We start from the raw sequence: 15,633 nt of genomic DNA, 5'->3' as shown, positions 1-15,633 counted from the left end.
CGAACGTGAGTCTTGTTGGGTTGATGCCAGGCAAGTCCCTCCGAGCTCGTGGCGGCCGAGTCTGGAAACGCGTGGTTTTTTGTTGCCCACGTGTTGCGATTTCGTCGACTCGCTGCGCCAAGGTTTTGTTAGCTTTCTCTTGGTCGTCAGCTTTCTTCTGGAATATAACCATTAGATCTTTCAGTTCGGCTAGAGTCGCTATGATCGTCGGATCGGCTTGAGGATTCTAAGGGTTCGGAGGGTTAGGGTTCCCTCCTCCGGCTGGTGGTGTCTGACGACCGTCTTCGTTCATCGTCCTTTTCGGTAATCGAGTTCTGCGTCTTAGGGTAAGAGAATTCTAAAGTATCCCCACAGACGGCGCCAAACTGTGGAAGTCGAAACTAACACAATCGAGATTTGTATAGGGTTTCAATTTAGGGATACGATTTGCGAGAATTCTCAAAGAACGACAGAATCAATTGATACCAAAGATGGTGTTCTTGATATTATTAAGAAAAACACGACTTTGATCGTACAAGAGTTTGATCGTAAAAGAAAAAGATGTTTGTGCTGTGAGAGCTTTACGTAGTGTAAATTCTAGAGCGATATTGCTTGTTTTTTGTGAGAGCCTTGAGTCTTCTTATATAGGGATGGTAAACCGCCTCTCCAGCGATATTCTCGGAAGATTTCCATTTATCTTGAAGTCCGCTTAGAATATCGCGGATTAGGATAGTTTCCTTATTCTTCGGGGTTTTCGGAAGTTTTCCTGATTTGAGTTGATCCTTCGAGATTCTCCCTTATCATTTCCGGGCATTTCAGAAATGATCCCTCTTTTTCGGAAATGATGTCGTTCTATTCGGAAGTGATACTATGGAAGTGAATTTTTAACCAAGTCTTTGCCTCGGGTGACTCTGAAGACTTTGCTTCGGGTGACTCTGAAGACTTCGCCTCGGGAACAATACACATTTTACCTCGGGTAGCACTGAGACTTTGCCTCGGGTGACTCTGAAGACTTCGCCTCGGGTGACTCTGAAGACTTCGCCTCGGGAACAATACATATTTCACCTCGGGTAGCACTGAGACTTTGCCTCGGGTAGCACTGAGCCTTTTGTAACACCCGCGTCCCGCGATCCTAAAGGGGGCCGATTTGTTTTAGGAAAAACTAGATCATGGTCGAGAAAGACCAATGAATAAGTTAACCCAAGGAAGGAATGAAACGTTTAAGTCATGAAAAGGGTAGATGACATAGACGACATCGGGATAATCTAGTGATCATGGAGAAATGATCACGGAAAGATTGGGAATGGCGTAGTCAAGGCCAAGAAAACGGACCGAAAGACTTAGCCGAAAAGAACGTGAAAGAACGTTCGAGCTAAACCAGCTAGGTGAGCTGGACAAGCTGAATGAACAAGCTAGCTCAGCTAGGTGAGCTAAACCAGCTGGAGGACTAGCTAGCTCAGCTAGGTGAGCTGACCGGCAGCTCAACCGAACTCGGTGAACTGATCGAGTACTGACCCAGCTGGGTGGTCTGGTCAGCTGACACTCGAGCTGGTGGACTGTCGTAGCTCGGGGATGAAGAGGTGTCTCGGCCAAAAGGTGTAAGGTCGAGCGGTTACCGACGAATGGTTACCGTTGGCGAAAGGGTGGATAAGGCCGAACGGTTACGATCGGAGAGACGCAACCCTTCGGAAAAGTGTATGGAACGGATGCGATGCTTCGGAAAAGCAACCATTCGCCCCCTATATAAGGGAGGACGTCCACACCATCTCACAATGCCCACAACAATCCAAAACAAGTCCCAAAACACTCTACGAAGTGTTGGTCGGAAAGGGGGTGCGGCTCGGCGAGTATCTCCGGAATCGGAATGGATTCTCGGAGTCTCGACCGAACTGATGCGCATGCTACCTCCCGATCCAATGGTTCGATGGAATGTATAGGACGGATGGATGGGTCGGATTGGATGGGTCTAACCGATCGTCTTGGAGACAAATCGGATTGGATAGACCGATCGTCGGACGGATCGGATCGGACAGACCGATCGTCGGACGGATCGGACAAACCGATCGTCGGATGGATGGATCGGATCGGAGAAGAAGACAGATTCGGATAGACCGTCGCACAGACGGATCGATCGACCGGGATAGGCGGATCGATCGTCGTGTCAACAAGTCGGATCAACGTATGACCGGATAGGTGTACGATCAGATAAACGGATAAAGGTTTAGATCGGCGGATTGATCGATCGTACCGATCGGCGGGATGACCGATGGTACGTATCGGAGATCTTGTCGAGGGAACATGGCGGATTACATGATCGAGGATTCGATGGGAACCGCCGAAGGGTTTGACGACTTGATTGATGGTTCGGGTCGATAGCTCGATTATGGGGTCGATGGATCGTCCGTTCTATGAATCATATTGTCGAGGGAAGGACACGAAAAGGAAATGGATCGGCAAATCTAAGATTGTCAATATGGAAGAATTGACGAATCCAAAGATAGTCCGATAGATGATATGGTTAACGGGAAGTTAATCGGGAAGGCGTATAAGGGAAAGGTGTTCGAAGAAGCACGAGGATAAGTGCAACCGAACACACCCAAGGGTCGCCCATGGATGCAATCTCACCGGTAAAGGGAGTAAGCACCGAGAATGGGTAAGTGACGTGGTTCACCATGTAAGGATCTAATATCGCGGCCACCTTCATGTATCAATCGCCATGGCCAATGGTGAAACCGATTAGGAATCGGTAACACCAATGGTGACTCGACGGATAACCAACGGGAAAGTCCACGGTGAGAACCGGTGGACAAAACGGATGTTGGACCTGCGAGCAAACCAAAGGCCGACGGACGAATGATTCCATGGGCTAGCCTACGATAATCCGATGGGTGAATCCACGGACCCTTGGGTGTGATAATGATATTGTTCGGATCGCATGGATGGATCGGTAAGCCGAAGGCGTTATGACCACCATGGACCGGATGGGTAAACAGTTAGTAGACCGTGGGCGGTCGTAGTGATAAACGACCGGATCGGAAACATGGATGGTTCGATAAGCCGAGGGCTAGATCGTCCACCATGAAACCGAAGGGGCGTACGTTTAGAGGACGGATGGACCAATGAGCCAAGAGCTCGATTCGGCCACCGTGAACCAAGAAAAACGTACGATCCCCAATCTCTATCGTAGGGACTTAGACCAGTGGGGTTGGTTGGATGAATGGATAAGTAACGATAGAGATTGGTCCATCAATACACGATTGGTTAAGAATCGTTGTATGAATGGAATAAGGCGACGAGAGGGCTAAGAGAAGGATCAATAGACGGATCGAAGAGGAATCAAATCCGCATGTAGGCCAAGGTATGTAAACGCATCTAACTTATTAGTTAAGATAGACGTTTGGGAATTGGCCGTTGGATTAGGGATACAAAGAATATGCAATCGTTAGACTTAGAATGGTTAGCGAACAAATTGCATGACTTGGCCGAGTTAATGATCGATCTAAAGTCTAAGGGACAAAGATGATCAAACCGGTACAAGGGTTGGTTGGAATTAAACCAAGGGTAGAAAGACTTCCGCTGGGTACTAAGAAAGCGATTACAGAAGTTAGCCTCGTGAAGGCAATTCTATGTTAAATCGCGAAAAATATGGAGGTTCGGCCGGGAAGAGGCACGAACGTGTGACCATGGTCGCCGGACGCCGAGACGTCCGGGACGGGGTCTCACAAGTTGGTATCAGAGCATGCTTGATCCTAGGATGGATAAGTGCTCGGGAAAATGTCATGGTAAATGACTACTAAAGGTGTAACTTAAATGATTGAGTCCTCGGGAAACCGAATTATGAACTTGAACAGTAGTGTTGGTGAGCCGGAAGGAAATTGAGGCAAGAACGCGATTACATGCTTGGAAACCAAAAGAGTTTGCCAAGATGAATTGATTAAGCCAAGATGATTACCCAAGGGGCAAGAACTACACGTGTAGCAAGTGAATAATTATTCGGAAAAAGGGGCTGATTATAGAAGTTGAAAATGTTATGCTAAGTGTTTGGCGGATAAGGAAGTTGAGGTGAATGAGATCGATGTGCGTGAGGAAAGATTACCCAAGGCATGATCGGGCACCAAGATATGACCCTTATAGTCAAACGACTTAACATAACGGGGAAATAGGTATTGATCTATTCGGAGAATGACCAAGATCAATAGAAATTAGATCTCGTCAGAATTTGACGAAGATCGGGAAAGACTTGATCTATTCGTTGAAAAGATCAAGGGGTATTGACCGAGTCCGGTAAAGGGCCCAGGTCGGGAATTATTGACCAAATCCGGAAAGGACCAAGGTCGAGAATTATTGACCGAGTCCGGTAAGGGACTAAGGTCGGGAAAAGTGACCGAGTCCGGTGGGGACCAAGGTCGGGAAAATTAACCGAGTCCGTATAGGACCAAGGTTGGGAAATATTGACCGAGTCTGATTTGGACCAAGGTCGAAAATTTGTTCTAGTCGGGATTGGACTAGGATGGGAAACATTTGATCGCGTTCGGGAAATGGAACAAGATCGGGAAAATGGATCAAGTCCGAGAGAGGACCAATATCGGGAAACTTGATCAAACTCGAAAATAGATATTTGGTCAAGTATGGAATCTAAAGTCTTGGGAAGACTAAAGATGGGGAAACGTTAAGGAGTAACGAAACTCTAACACCCGCCGAATTCGAGGACGAATTCATTTTAAGGGGGGTAGACTTGTAACACCCGCGTCCCGCGATCCTAAAGGGGGCCGATTTGTTTTAGGAAAAACTAGATCATGGTCGAGAAAGACCAATGAATAAGTTAACCCAAGGAAGGAATGAAACGTTTAAGTCATGAAAAGGGTAGATGACATAGACGACATCGGGATAATCTAGTGATCATGGAGAAATGATCACGGAAAGATTGGGAATGGCGTAGTCAAGGCCAAGAAAACGGACCGAAAGACTTAGCCGAAAAGAACGTGAAAGAACGTTCGAGCTAAACCAGCTAGGTGAGCTGGACAAGCTGAATGAACAAGCTAGCTCAGCTAGGTGAGCTAAACCAGCTGGAGGACTAGCTAGCTCAGCTAGGTGAGCTGACCGGCAGCTCAACCGAACTCGGTGAACTGATCGAGTACTGACCCAGCTGGGTGGTCTGGTCAGCTGACACTCGAGCTGGTGGACTGTCGTAGCTCGGGGATGAAGAGGTGTCTCGGCCAAAAGGTGTAAGGTCGAGCGGTTACCGACGAATGGTTACCGTTGGCGAAAGGGTGGATAAGGCCGAACGGTTACGATCGGAGAGACGCAACCCTTCGGAAAAGTGTATGGAACGGATGCGATGCTTCGGAAAAGCAACCATTCGCCCCCTATATAAGGGAGGACGTCCACACCATCTCACAATGCCCACAACAATCCAAAACAAGTCCCAAAACACTCTACGAAGTGTTGGTCGGAAAGGGGGTGCGGCTCGGCGAGTATCTCCGGAATCGGAATGGATTCTCGGAGTCTCGACCGAACTGATGCGCATGCTACCTCCCGATCCAATGGTTCGATGGAATGTATAGGACGGATGGATGGGTCGGATTGGATGGGTCTAACCGATCGTCTTGGAGACAAATCGGATTGGATAGACCGATCGTCGGACGGATCGGATCGGACAGACCGATCGTCGGACGGATCGGACAAACCGATCGTCGGATGGATGGATCGGATCGGAGAAGAAGACAGATCCGGATAGACCGTCGCACAGACGGATCGATCGACCGGGATAGGCGGATCGATCGTCGTGTCAACAAGTCGGATCAACGTATGACCGGATAGGTGTACGATCAGATAAACGGATAAAGGTTTAGATCGGCGGATTGATCGATCGTACCGATCGGCGGGATGACCGATGGTACGTATCGGAGATCTTGTCGAGGGAACATGGCGGATTACATGATCGAGGATTCGATGGGAACCGCCGAAGGGTTTGACGACTTGATTGATGGTTCGGGTCGATAGCTCGATTATGGGGTCGATGGATCGTCCGTTCTATGAATCATATTGTCGAGGGAAGGACACGAAAAGGAAATGGATCGGCAAATCTAAGATTGTCAATATGGAAGAATTGACGAATCCAAAGATAGTCCGATAGATGATATGGTTAACGGGAAGTTAATCGGGAAGGCGTATAAGGGAAAGGTGTTCGAAGAAGCACGAGGATAAGTGCAACCGAACACACCCAAGGGTCGCCCATGGATGCAATCTCACCGGTAAAGGGAGTAAGCACCGAGAATGGGTAAGTGACGTGGTTCACCATGTAAGGATCTAATATCGCGGCCACCTTCATGTATCAATCGCCATGGCCAATGGTGAAACCGATTAGGAATCGGTAACACCAATGGTGACTCGACGGATAACCAACGGGAAAGTCCACGGTGAGAACCGGTGGACAAAACGGATGTTGGACCTGCGAGCAAACCAAAGGCCGACGGACGAATGATTCCATGGGCTAGCCTACGATAATCCGATGGGTGAATCCACGGACCCTTGGGTGTGATAATGATATTGTTCGGATCGCATGGATGGATCGGTAAGCCGAAGGCGTTATGACCACCATGGACCGGATGGGTAAACAGTTAGTAGACCGTGGGCGGTCGTAGTGATAAACGACCGGATCGGAAACATGGATGGTTCGATAAGCCGAGGGCTAGATCGTCCACCATGAAACCGAAGGGGCGTACGTTTAGAGGACGGATGGACCAATGAGCCAAGAGCTCGATTCGGCCACCGTGAACCAAGAAAAACGTACGATCCCCAATCTCTATCGTAGGGACTTAGACCAGTGGGGTTGGTTGGATGAATGGATAAGTAACGATAGAGATTGGTCCATCAATACACGATTGGTTAAGAATCGTTGTATGAATGGAATAAGGCGACGAGAGGGCTAAGAGAAGGATCAATAGACGGATCGAAGAGGAATCAAATCCGCATGTAGGCCAAGGTATGTAAACGCATCTAACTTATTAGTTAAGATAGACGTTTGGGAATTGGCCGTTGGATTAGGGATACAAAGAATATGCAATCGTTAGACTTAGAATGGTTAGCGAACAAATTGCATGACTTGGCCGAGTTAATGATCGATCTAAAGTCTAAGGGACAAAGATGATCAAACCGGTACAAGGGTTGGTTGGAATTAAACCAAGGGTAGAAAGACTTCCGCTGGGTACTAAGAAAGCGATTACAGAAGTTAGCCTCGTGAAGGCAATTCTATGTTAAATCGCGAAAAATATGGAGGTTCGGCCGGGAAGAGGCACGAACGTGTGACCATGGTCGCCGGACGCCGAGACGTCCGGGACGGGGTCTCACACCTTTGCCTCGGGGTAACTGTAGTATAAGGCTCGGCAGTGTACCCCGAGCTGACTGTATACCCCGAGCTGACTAGCAGACTGACTGGCAGGTTACCCGAGCTGACTGGCAGACTGACTGGCAGGGTACCCGAGCTGACTGGCAGACTGACTGGCAGGTTACCCGAGCTGACTGGCAGACTAACTGGCAGGTTACCCGAGCTGACTGGCAGACTGACTAGCAGGGTACCCGAGCTGACTGGCAGACTGACTGGCAGACTGACTGGCAGGTTACCCGAGCTGACTGGCAGACTGACTGGCAGGGTACCCGAGCTGACTGGCAGGCTGACTGGCAGGGTACCCGAGCTGACTGGCAGACTGACTGGCAGGGTACCCGAGCTGACTGGCAGGCTGACTGGCAGGGTACCAAGCTGACTGGCAGACTGGCTGGCAGGGTATCCGAGCTGACTGGCAGATTGACTGGCAGGGTACCCGAGCTGACTGGCAGGGTACCCCAAGCTGATTAGCAGGATAACCCGAGGTGTTGAAGTTTGGCTCGGTCTCAAAGGATGGGTGAAATCCGACCCCAACAATGCGTTTACATACCTTGGCCTACATGCGGATTTGATTCCTCTTCGATCCGTCTATTGATCCTTCTCTTAGCCCTCTCGTCGCCTTATTCCATTCGTACAACGATTCTTAACAAATCGTGTATTGATGGACCAATCTCTATCGTTACTTAGCCATTCATCCAACCAACCCCACTGGTCTAAGTCCCTACGATAGAGATTGGGGATCGTACGTTTTCCTTGGTTCACGGTGGCCAAATCAAGCTCTTGGCTCATTGGTCCATCCGTCCTCCAAACGTACACCCCTTCGGTTTCATGTTGGACGATTAAGCCCTCGGCTTATCGAACCATCCATGTTTCCGATCTGATCGTTTATCACTACGACCGCCCACGGTCTACTAACCGTTTACCCGTACGGTCCATGGTGGTCATAACGCCTTCGGCTTACCGATCCATCCATGCGATCCGAACAATATCATTATCACACCCAAGGGTCCGTGGATTCACCCATCGGATTATCGTAGGCTAGCCCATGAAATCATTCGTCCGTCGGCCTTTGGTTTGCTCGCGGGTCCAATATCCGTTTTGTCCACCGGTTCTCACCGTAGACTTTCCCGTTGGTTATCCGTCGAGTCACCATTGGTGTTACCGATTCCTAATCGGTTTCACCATCGGCCATGGCGATTGATACATGAAGGCGGCCGCGATATTAGATCCTTACATGGTGAACCACGTCACTTACCCATTCTCGGTGCTTACTCCCTTTACCGGTGAGATTGCATCCATGGGCGACCCTTGGGTGTGTTCGGTTGCACTTATCCTCGTTCTTCTTCGAACACCTTCCCCTTATACGCCTTCCCGATTAACTTCCCGTTATCCATATCATCTATCGGACTATCTTTGGATTCGTCAATACTTCCATATTGACAATCTTAGATTTGCCGATCCATTTCCTTTTCGTGTCCTTCCCTCGACGATATGATTCATAGAACGGACGATCCATCGACCCCATAATCGAGCTATCGACCCGAACCATCAATCAAGTCGTCAAACCCTTCGGCGGTTCCCATCGAATCCTCGATCATGTAATCCGCCATGTTCCCTCGACAAGATCTCCGATACGTACCATCGGTCATCCCGCCGATCAGTACAATCAATCAATCCGCCGATCTAAACCTTTATCCGTTTATCAGATCGTACACCTATCCGGTCATACGTCGATCCGACTTGTTGACACGACGATCGATCTGCCTATCCCGGTCGATCGATCCGTCTGTGCGATGGTCTATCCGGATCCGTCTTCTTCTCCGATCCGATCCATCCGTACGACGAGCAGTTTGTCTGATCCGCTCTGTCTCTAAGACGATCGGTCCATCCCATCCATCCCTCAATACATTCTATCGAACCATTGGATCGGGAGGTAGCATGCGCATCAGTTCGGTCGAGGCTCCGAGAATCCATTCCGATTCCGGAGATACTCGCCGAGCCGCACCCCCTTTCTGACCAACACTTCATAGAGTGTTTTGGGACCCCGTTTGGGTTGTGATGGTGATTGTGAAGTGTATGTGGATTGATTGTGAAGCCCTTGGACGTCCTCCCTTATATAGGGGCCGAATGGGTGTGTTTCCGAAACATCACATCCATTCGTTGCACCCTTTCGAAAGGTTGCGTCTTTCCGATCGTAACCGTTCGGCCTTATCCACCCTTTGGCCAACGGTAACCGTTCGTCGGTAACCGCTCGACCTTACACCTCTTCATCCCGAGCTACCACAGTCCACCAGCTCGAGTGTCAGCTGACCGGACCACCCAGCTGGGTTAGTACTCGATCAGTTCACCGAGCTCGGTTGAGCTGTCGGTCAGCTCACCTAGCTGAGCTAGCTAGTCATGCAGCTGGTTTAGCTCACCTAGCTGAGCTAGCTAGTTCATCCAGCTTGTCCAGCTCACCTAGCTGGTTTAGCTCGAACGTTCTTTCGCGTTCTTTCCGGCTAAGTCTTTTGGTCCGTTTTCTTGGCCTTGACTACGCCATTCCCAATCTTTCCGTGATAATTTCTCCATGATCACTAGATTATCCCGATGTCGTCTATGTCATCTACCCTTTTCATGACTTAAACGTTTCATTCCTTCCTTGGGTTAGCTTATTCATTGGTCTTTCTCGACCATGATCTAGTTTTTCCTAAAACAAACCGGCCCCCCTTTAGGATCGCAGGACGCGGGTGTTACAGTCCCAAACCACCCGTGCGGGATCCGACACCAACAATTACAGGCATCGAATTCCCTAACTCTCTTTGTGATTCTGGTGCTAATGTTAATGTGATGTCAAGATGTGTTGGATAGAAGCTTGGATTGCGAAACTTGTTTCCATCCAACCTTAGCCTAGTCTTTGGAGACTCATCCCAAAAGACTCCCGATAGATTAGTTCGTGACTTGCAACTAGTCATAGGAGATTGCATAGTCCCTACCGATTTCTACATCTTGGAGATGGATAAGAAGACCGAGAGACCTCTTATTTTGGGAAGACTCTTTCTTGCTACCATTGGTGCCATGATTGACCATAACCGCAAGAAGACGATATTTGCAAACATCAACAAGACGATCTCTTATCCGATGATCTCTAAGACAAGCCCTACTCAAGTAAGTCCTCTACTTGACGATCATATTGGTCTCGATATCAATAAAGTGGAGATAAGCAACCACGGAGTTCGTAATAGAATCCTAAAGATGCAATCCAAACTGCCCGAGCCGCCTCAAATTTCAAAGATAAAGATATTTGTTCTTCTAGAGCTTAGCAATATGAGCAAGGATCAAATCCAAGAGATGATACGGCACACTAAAGAAGTTCTCCTCCAAGCTAAAGTTTTTGAAACTTTCGCTATAAGGACAACTTGTTATAGAAGTCGGAGCTGACTACCAAGACATCGAGGATGCTAAAGGAAAGGCGATTCCCGAAGCTACTTTCCACCAAGCCTAACCGACTTCCCAAACGTCGAGCCAACGACGTTAAACAAGTGCGCTTAGTGGGCGGCAACCCACTCGTAAGTTTTTCAATTCCTTTTTAGTTTTGTTTTACTTTAGTTTTGGTGTTTTTCGTATTTACAATTTCAGGTCTTTCATAAAAATCACACAAACAAAATAAAAAAGAAGAAAATCAGAAAATCAAAAAGAAGAAGGACCGGTCATGACCCCCCGTGACCGGTGCCACCACCACACCCCGGACCGGTCACACTCGTAGTAACCGGTGTGTCCGTGAAGCCACAGACCGGTCACGACCCCTTGTGACCGGTCCCCGTCCGAGCATCGCCGCATCGACCCGCATCCGTACCGCTCGTCGTCCCGCAACATCGCCCATTCACCGTCCCGCATACGTACCGCGATCGTTCCATCGACCCGCAGTCTCGTACCGCGACACGTTCGACCCGCGATCGTACCGCATTGTACCTCCACGTCTGATCAAATGATCTATGATTGAATATCTACCGATAAATTGGAAATTTCATGAGTAATGATCGAGAGAGAATTTTTAAAGAAGGAGCCATTCGCGAGATAGAACCTCTATAAATTAATACTCGATAAATTAATAAACACTATAAATTAATAAAATTGTCCGGTACCAAGTCGGGCAAATGTAAAATTTGACAAAATTCGATAAGATAATAAGATAATAATTTTTTTAGAATCTCTATATAAATATATGGTCCCATTAATATCCTAAACTAATAATCACGTAAATATATATATATGTTGTTATACTAAGGTATGCTTTTAGTTTTTTTTTTTTTTAAATTGAATATATTTTTGGTTGAACCCCATGTCTAACTTTTATTGAATAAAACAATTGGTCTATTGTGGTTTTAATTTATAGTGGTGTAGTATAATCTATAACTATATCATAAAATAGTCAAGATTTTCAAACTATTAAAATTTCAAACTAATTTATAATTTCAAAATTTCAAACTATTAAAATTTCAAGTCCAAAACTACAAAATTTATAAATTCATTTCTTTCTAAAATTTTAAGAATTAAAATATATCTCTTTATAAATTAATAAATATTAATTTACACTATAAATTAATATTTATTAATTTATAGATAAATTAATATTGGTATAAATTAATAAAATATCATGGTCCCAACAATATTAATTTATAGAGGTTTCACTGTATTACTATTCAGTCCATCCGAGCCATACCAAACGACGAAAGTCGACATGATCAGAATCTCTCGAGATTCAAAATTCATCCGCAATATGCTTATTCCATAGCATATGATCGAGAAAAAAATGCCCAACATCAGACTATATTGGAAGATATGACGATTACAACACCAAAAGAGCCGTCACCGTACCACCGATCCCAACTTCGTGCAATTGACTTGAGAAGAGAAATTCATCCGGAAACTAGCTATTTTGAAGAGAACGGTCGAGAAAAACAAGTCATGATTCGGAGTGGATTGGAAGATATCGACATAAAAGTACGTCAAATACTTATTACTAACCCATTGAAGTTTAAACGTTTCAGGAACTACTTTGCATCAAATTTCTATAAGTAATGTGCCCATTCCGGAGACAATGACCGAGAGAAAAACAACAGTTTCCGGGATAGACTGGAAGATGTCCGAAGAAACTCTTCACTGTGATGTACCCGTAACACGTGATTTCAAAGCCTTTCATTAGATGATCCGGATTTTGAATAGAATTCCTCAAGAATTAGGTTATTTTTTATGTTATTTAAGATATTAAATCGATTTACTCTTTTATGTTGAAACTTATATTTACAATCTAAGGGTATTTTTATTATCTTTATTGAAGTACCCATGCATTACGGTATCTATAAAAATTTATTTTGCTATTTCTCGTCCCCGTTTCCGTATCCGTTTTTAGTTCCGTATTCGTTTCAGTGCTACTTAGATTATTCATCTAATCAATCAAACTGCATAATATTAGATTAACTTATTATTACTAATCTATGTTACATTTAAAATAATACTAAAAACAGAAAAGTGAAAGAAGAACGATTTGAATTTATAGAAATATATACACATACTTGTTCGTTCGGCTCCAAGAGTTGGTGTGGTGACTTGGTAATGGTGAGCAACGTAACGATTAACGTTAACGTGAGAGACTTCACATAAAAGCTAAATAGCGTCAAACTCTCAAACAGGACGAGAAGAAGTGACAGTGAAGAAGATAAGGCGATACAATATCTAATATTAAACCCTAGAATAAGCTCTTTTATTCCTTTTTTCGTCTGAATTAATTATGATATAGAAACCAAAGGTGAAATATAAGGGTGGAATACATGTTGTAATACAAACGCCAGTGGGACTTTAACCCTTAGAAACTTAGCCGGCGGGACTTTTAACTCTCGGAAACTAAGCCCCAAACAGAGGGAGACAGATGAAAAACTAAAAACAGATCTAAACAAGATTGAAGATTTTACACAGAAAATCAATTTTCTTTTACCCGAACAGTCCGAGATCGCAAAAACTATCAGGTTGTCGACAAGGGAACATACCACAACCTAGAAAGACTCCGATCAACTTGAATCACTTGGTGATTAAGAGTCTTCAGAAGAAAAACCTTGGAAAACCATGAGTGACGGAACGGTGGAACCTCAGCCAAACTAGCAGGGCCATTGAAATCACTATGGTTGGAGATGTCAAGTAAACTTGAACCGGTAAGAGGAACCCAAACCTGGGCGGATCTCGCCTTAGATCCGATCATTGAAGCTGTGGGAGGAAACCAAAAAATTGGATCGCCCAAACCGATCACCACGACACTGACCGTGAGTGGCTTAGAGCCATCGCGGTTTGGACCATGGAAAATCAGGTAAAGAAAAGAACTGAAACCTGCAACAAAATCAAATCAACCAAACCTTAGATCTCAAAAGAGAAAATATGGGAAGGAAACAAAAATTCGAAACTAAACTTGAGATCTCTTCACACACAAAACTAAGCTAGCTAACTAAACAAAGCCCAAAAGCCAAACCGACGCCGTGGCTTTGGTGGCCCACACGCTCCGGCGGAAACGAATACCTAAAGCGGCGGCAAGTATATGAAGAGAGAAGGAAGAGCTATTTTTAAGAGAGAGAAAGGAAGGGATGACCATGATCTTTTATTCCTTTTAAATTTGGGATTTTAATGAAAAAATAATTAAAATTTCCTATTTTCATAAGGAAATACATAAAATATCTCATAAATTAAATGTTGATTAGCCCCTCCTTATATATGTCGTGATGGGTATATTGTTTCTTTCATATCTAGGATTGGCAAGTATGCTACGATTTTGTAAAAGAGATGTGATAGGCACGCAATAGTATAAATATAGGGGGTGATTGGATTAGGCTTTTAAGACTTTAAAAAAAGTTTAAGAGTTTTAAAAGTCTATTTTCCCCAATCAAGCTTTTTTTGTTTTAAAATTTTCTAAAGCCTTCAAAGTCTCTTTTTTTTTATTTTTTATTCTTTGTTTTCAATTTTTTTTAAAGTCACGTAAATGAGACTTTAGAAATAAATAAATTAAAAGTTTATAGTTTTTTCTTTTTCTTTTCACAGATACATGTAAACTCTCGTAACGTTCACAAATAAATTAATTTTTTTGAAAATTTTCAGTTTATTTACAATTAATTTTTTTTTCTTGTTCTATTAAGATTCATTTTCCTATATATTTGGTAATTATTTAAAATTGTAATTTTTACAGTCACAGTTTTTTCCAATCGGTTATAAAATTTATACAGTCAAAGTCTTTAAAGCAAAAATTTCTACAATGAAAGTTCTTACAGTCAAAGTCTCTACAGCGATAATTAAAAGTCGTTTGAGAATTGGGATGTTCAATCTTTGCTAAGTGAAATGTTGTGTTTGTGTTGGTTATGGTTTTACAGGAAGCGTAAAGTTAGGGAGATTGAGGCGAAAAATAGAGCTGTTACGAATAAGAAATGCAAGAAAATGGGAAACTAATCCAAGAACATGAAGCAAAGAAGGAACTGAATTACATGTTACAATATATGATCATAGTTTTGCAAGACTCATTTTTTTGCTCATGAACAATATAAACTAAACCATGTCTAGAAGACTAGAACTATAAAATGGATATTTTACAGCAGATTAAGGGGCCGATTGGTAAGAACTTTTACTATAGATATTTACTGTAAACTTTTGGCTGCAGAGAATTTGACTGTAAAAACTGTGGCTGTAACTTTAAAATATTTTTAAAAGTCTAATTGGTAAATACTACGGTAGAAGCTGTGACTGTAAAAATTGTGAATATTATTTTAATATCATAACAAAAAGATTTATTAGTAAAAAAGTTACAAAAGTTTAAAAATAAACTAATAGATAAATATTTGAAAGAAATAAATTTATTTATATTTATTATTTCATGGAGAAATTTAGTACCCAAAAGCATAAGTAAGAAGTGGGATAAACTAGCATTTTGTTATAATTCGATATTTCTAAGATTTTAATTAATAACTTTATAATTGTAAAAATATTTTATCAATTATTTGTTTTTAACGAAATAATAATATTGTACATTGTATATTCCATTTTGATTTTCACAAAATTATATGGAATATATATTTGCAAAATAAAAAGATTTACCAAAAAATAAATAAAAAAGGTTGATACAGTCTATGAAAGTCACGTTTGTGAGGCTTTAGAAAAAATAGAAGGAAAGGCAGTTAGAGAAAATTAAGGGACTGTTAAGACTGTAAAAATAAAAAATAAAGTAAAAATGTGATTGGATAAATCATGGCTGTTAATACTTT

General features: G+C 43.8%; 1 protein-coding gene and 1 pseudogene across 2 annotated transcripts; one reads left to right on the top strand and one right to left on the bottom strand.

Annotated features, from left to right (window-relative positions):
• Window positions 1-15,126, top strand: part of LOC9306489 — a 59,990-nt pseudogene extending 44,864 nt beyond the window's left edge.
• On the bottom strand, window positions 13,077-14,083 carry LOC9306488. 2 transcript variants are annotated; one of them, XR_002330579.1, is made up of 2 exons: window positions 13,800-14,083; window positions 13,077-13,720 (listed from the first exon to the last, which is right to left on the bottom strand). XR_002330579.1 is itself a non-coding variant. In XM_002868360.2 (2 exons), exons 1-2 carry the CDS (start codon window positions 13,977-13,979, stop codon window positions 13,362-13,364), a joined length of 432 nt encoding a protein of 143 aa, XP_002868406.1. In that variant the 5' UTR covers window positions 13,980-14,013; the 3' UTR covers window positions 13,077-13,361. The 2 variants fall into 2 exon arrangements, 1 of the variants encoding a protein (XP_002868406.1); XM_002868360.2 differs by having other exon boundaries at window positions 13,907-14,013.
• Window positions 15,127-15,633: the final 507 nt, after the last annotated feature.

Source organism: Arabidopsis lyrata (genome assembly GCF_000004255.2).
Source record: "Arabidopsis lyrata subsp. lyrata unplaced genomic scaffold ARALYscaffold_7, whole genome shotgun sequence".
Taxonomy (NCBI): Eukaryota; Viridiplantae; Streptophyta; class Magnoliopsida; order Brassicales; family Brassicaceae; genus Arabidopsis; species Arabidopsis lyrata.
The sequence above is the reverse complement of the archived record's forward strand: the minus strand, read 5'-3'. Positions and strand labels throughout refer to the sequence as shown.